Genomic DNA, 4,015 nt, shown 5'->3' with positions numbered 1-4,015 from the left:
TTTGTGGACTTGGGCTGAAGCAGTTTGCGTGTGAGAGAACTGCAGCTGTGGGCAGACCCACATTTGGACTTCTGTGGAGGACTTTTCTCCTGTGGGAAGGGTGCCACGTGGAAGCAGAGGGAGACTGGGAGGAGGTCTCCTCTACCCTTGAAGAGGAAGGAGTAGAAGAGACCGCATGTGATTAACTGACTTCAACCCCCGTTCCCATTCCCCCACGTCGCTGGGCAAAGAGGGGGAGGTAAAGAAACTGGGAACAAAGCTGAGCCCCGGAAGAAGGGAAGGGTGAGGGGAAGGTGTCTGCCTTTAAGATCTGGTTGTATCTCTCACTGTTCTACTCTGATGTTATTGGTAACAAATTAAAATTGTTTTGTTTTGGTTTTTTTTCCTCCCTATGATGAGTCTGTCTTTTGCCCGTGACCATTAAGTGGTGAGAGCCCTCCCAGTCCTTATTTTGTCTAGTTCCCTTTTTTGGGGCATCGTGGTGCTTAGTTGTGCACTGGGCCTAAACCACGACAGTATTGTCCATCTTTAACTGAAACCTATAACAAAGTTTTATCACTTTGTTCCTACAAGATAGAGTGTTGTAGTCCTTACAAATTTGCAGTTTTCCTCAACAGAAAACTGACTCTAAAATTCTGTCCCATTAAACCAGGACAGTATTCTACCCCTTATTCTATACCATTTATGTCACATCCAAGTTAGTATTACTTTTCTGTTTAAATATATATATATACACAACCTATAACAAAGTTTTATCACTTTGTTCCTACAAGATAGAGTGTTGTAGTCCTTACAAATTTGCAGTTTTCCTCAACAGAAAACTGACTCTAAAATTCTGTCCCATTAAACCAGGACAGTATTCTACCCCTTATTCTATACCATTTATGTCACATCCAAGTTAGTATTACTTTTCTGTTTAAATATATATATATACACACACACACAAACACAGGTATTGTTCCCTTAGTCTGTGGGCCATCTCTCTAAAGAGTTCATTAAGCCCCAAACCAGTGAGTTCCATCTGTAATGGCAGTCTTTCGGGATAGGAGAAGTATCATAGAATCATTCTATGATTCTGTTTCTATGAAGTAGTGTGGAAGTTACTCAGTCAGCAGGTCAGGACTAGGCTTCAGTACGGTGTGATGGACAGATGAGGTTGGGTGCAGTAGGACGATGTGTCGTGCATCTGGAGCTCACAGTTGGTGTATCTGATGTGGTCCATGTTCATGGTCTGTGGTATAGGTGCTGATTTGTGATATATAACTAGAGAAATGATGGTAAGCAGTATCATATAACAACTAGCATCATACAGTTCAAATTACTGGCTATTTTCACCCAGAATCAAATCTCCTTGAGGCACACATCAAACTTCACCATCTTCCTGCATTACCAACCAGGTACACCCAGGTCCCTGAGCAAAAGCAATTCCATTAATGGGTTTGCCTTTACCCAACACAGGAGTAACCCAAACAGTTTTTCCCAACACATTCCTTACATGCACCACAGGGACCCTGTCTCCTTCTACTGTACGTAGAAGTTCTGATTGAGCAGGGCCAGCTCGATTGAGAGACCCCCTGGTGTTAACTAACCAAGTGGCTTACGCTAAATGTTCATCCCAATTGTTAAATGTCCCAGCACCCATTGCTTTTAGTGTAGTCTTTAATAGCCCATTACATCATTCAGCTTTCCATGCAGCCTGGTGCATGATAGGGGATGTGATATATCCACTCAATACCATGCTCTTTAGCCCAGTTGTCTATGAGACTGTTTAGAAAATGAGTCCCAGTGTCTGACTCAATTCTTTCTGGAGTACCATGAAGCCACAAGACTTGCTTTTCAAGGCTTAAAATAGTGTTACAGGCAGTACCATGGGGCACAGCATAGGTTTCCAACCATCCAGTGCTTGCTTCCACCATTGTAAGCACATGGAGTTTGCGTTGGTGAGTGTGTGGAAGTGAGATACAGCCAATTTTCCAGGCCTCCTCATACTTATATTTCAACCACCCATTCCACTGAGTTTTTAACCATTTGGCTTGTTTAATTGCAGCACGTTTCCCATTCATGGATGACCTGTGCAATAGTGTCCATGGTCAAATCCACCCCTCGGTAACGAGGCCATCTATATGTTGCATCTCTTCTTTGATGACCTGAAAGTGTCATGAGCTCACCAAGCTAACAATAATTACCCCTTATGTTGCCAGTCCAGGTCCACTTGAGACACTTGTATCTTGGCAGCCTTATCCACTTGTTGGTTGTTTTGATGTTCCTCAGTGGCACGACTCTTGGGTATGTGGGCATCTCCGTGACGTACCTTTACAACAAGCTTCTCTAGTCGGGTAGCAATATCTTGCCACAATGTGGCAGCCCAGATGGGCTTCCCACTGTGGGCCAGTTCTTTTTCTTCTATTGATTTAACCATCTCCACAGGGCATGTTCCACCATCTAGGACAGAGTAGGCTCCCACCTACTCTGTCCTGGCGCTGCACCATGCCCCGGGAGGCAGCCAGGCTGTGCCGGCCTCCAGCATGCTCTCCCCTCTGCAGGAAGACCATTGAGGGGTTGGTGGCGAGAATGGCTGCTCCCCCATTTCCATCCAGCAAATGGTGTATGGTGAGTGCTGAGCAGAGCAGCCAGGCAGGGCTGGGCATGGCACCTGGGAAAAAGGGAGGTTTCTCACTTTGAGGCTGGCTGGGTCCCCTGAGAGGCTGGGAGGTGCCTGGGGTGGCCCTGGATGGGTCAGCAGCATTCCTGTCCCGGAAGTGGCTGGTGTGGGCTTCAGGCTCATGAGCGGCGCCTTCTCCATGATCAATCTCCTGGCAGAAGCGTTAGGGCCCAGCACCGTGGGCATCCATGGGGACTCACAGCTCTACTTCCTGACCTCAGGTGAGTGACTGACACTCTTTGCCCACATCTCTGCCCCACCACAGAGCTGACTCCCCTGTGCTCTCCCCTCCATGTTGCACCCTGCTGCCACTCTCCATACCCATCTGAGTCTTTTGTGATCCCCTGTCACATCTCTCTGTGCCAAACTTCTCTCTGTCCTGCAACCCTCTCTGCTCCTCTCCCCCATCCCTCCCAGTGCCTCCCAGTCTGAAACAGTAGTGCCCCTATTCCCCTTTCCCAGCTCCTCTCCATCCCTCCCTGAGCCTGCAGGCTGGGCCAGGGCAAGTGGCTCCCCAGTGACACCCCTCTGCTGCTTCCTGCAGCCTTTATGACCATGGTGCTGATTTTCCTTCACACCTTCTGGGGGATACTCTTCTTCCACAGCTGTGAGCACTGGTGCTGGTGGGAGATCACAGCTGTTGTCATCATGCACCTTGCCGTTTTGGGGTTGGTGAGTAGCCAGGAGTGGAGCTCTGCATTGGGACCTATATTATTCGGGGATGGCTGTGGTGCGTTCTGGTCCTTGTGCTGGGGGAGTAACAGCCTTCGGCACTAGCGAAGAAGTTGGGTTTCAGGGATTTGCAGCCCACACGGGACAGGCCCTTCGCAATCTGAATGCCAAAACTGGTGTCCTCTGACCCATTCCACTCATTGAGGTGGTGATGCTGCCACCCATCCTGGCCCTGTCCTCTCCTGCCTGCTCACCCTTTCCCTCTCCCACCTCTCTCCCCAGATGTTATCCAACCCCCCATACATGGGCAACCTGATGCCCACCTACCTGCTGATGGCCACTGCCACCACTTGGGCTTACCTGCTCTCAGGGGGCTCTGCCCAGAATCCACAGTCCTTCCTGCTCTGTAAGTCCTGCTCCATAATGGGGATAGAGGACCCTGGGAGAGGTTGCTACCTTTGACTGCTGGAGGCTTGAGCCCAAAGAAACCCATTGCTTCTCCCCCTGCCACAGAGAATGTGCTATCTCCTGTGCCAGGGCAGGGGAAACCTGTGCCTCCTCCTCACTGCAGGGAGGAGGAAGTGGCTTTGCAAAGTGTTTCCAAGCTCTGGGACAGGGCTGACCACTATGGTGCTACTTTCTCTGCCTCTTGGTCCAGCCTTGCTGCTTTGGGAGCCACAG

General features: G+C 49.4%; 1 protein-coding gene across 1 annotated transcript; it reads left to right on the top strand.

The window, feature by feature from the left end:
- Window positions 1-2,086: 2,086 nt before the first annotated feature.
- On the top strand, window positions 2,087-3,740 carry LOC104535163 (gamma-secretase subunit Aph-1b-like; the record flags this gene model as incomplete). Its single annotated transcript, XM_010189916.1, is given in 6 exon segments — window positions 2,087-2,106; window positions 2,544-2,563; window positions 2,566-2,610; window positions 2,761-2,883; window positions 3,207-3,334; window positions 3,617-3,740. Coding segments are annotated over 6 exon segments (460 nt in total), but the record flags the coding sequence as incomplete, so codon positions are not given.
- Between the last annotated feature and the right edge of the window lie 275 nt (window positions 3,741-4,015).

The sequence above is a fragment of the Mesitornis unicolor genome, unplaced genomic scaffold, assembly GCF_000695765.1.
Source record: "Mesitornis unicolor isolate BGI_N332 unplaced genomic scaffold, ASM69576v1 scaffold5148, whole genome shotgun sequence".
NCBI classification, from domain to species: domain Eukaryota; kingdom Metazoa; phylum Chordata; class Aves; order Mesitornithiformes; family Mesitornithidae; genus Mesitornis; species Mesitornis unicolor.
The sequence above is the reverse complement of the archived record's forward strand: the minus strand, read 5'-3'. Positions and strand labels throughout refer to the sequence as shown.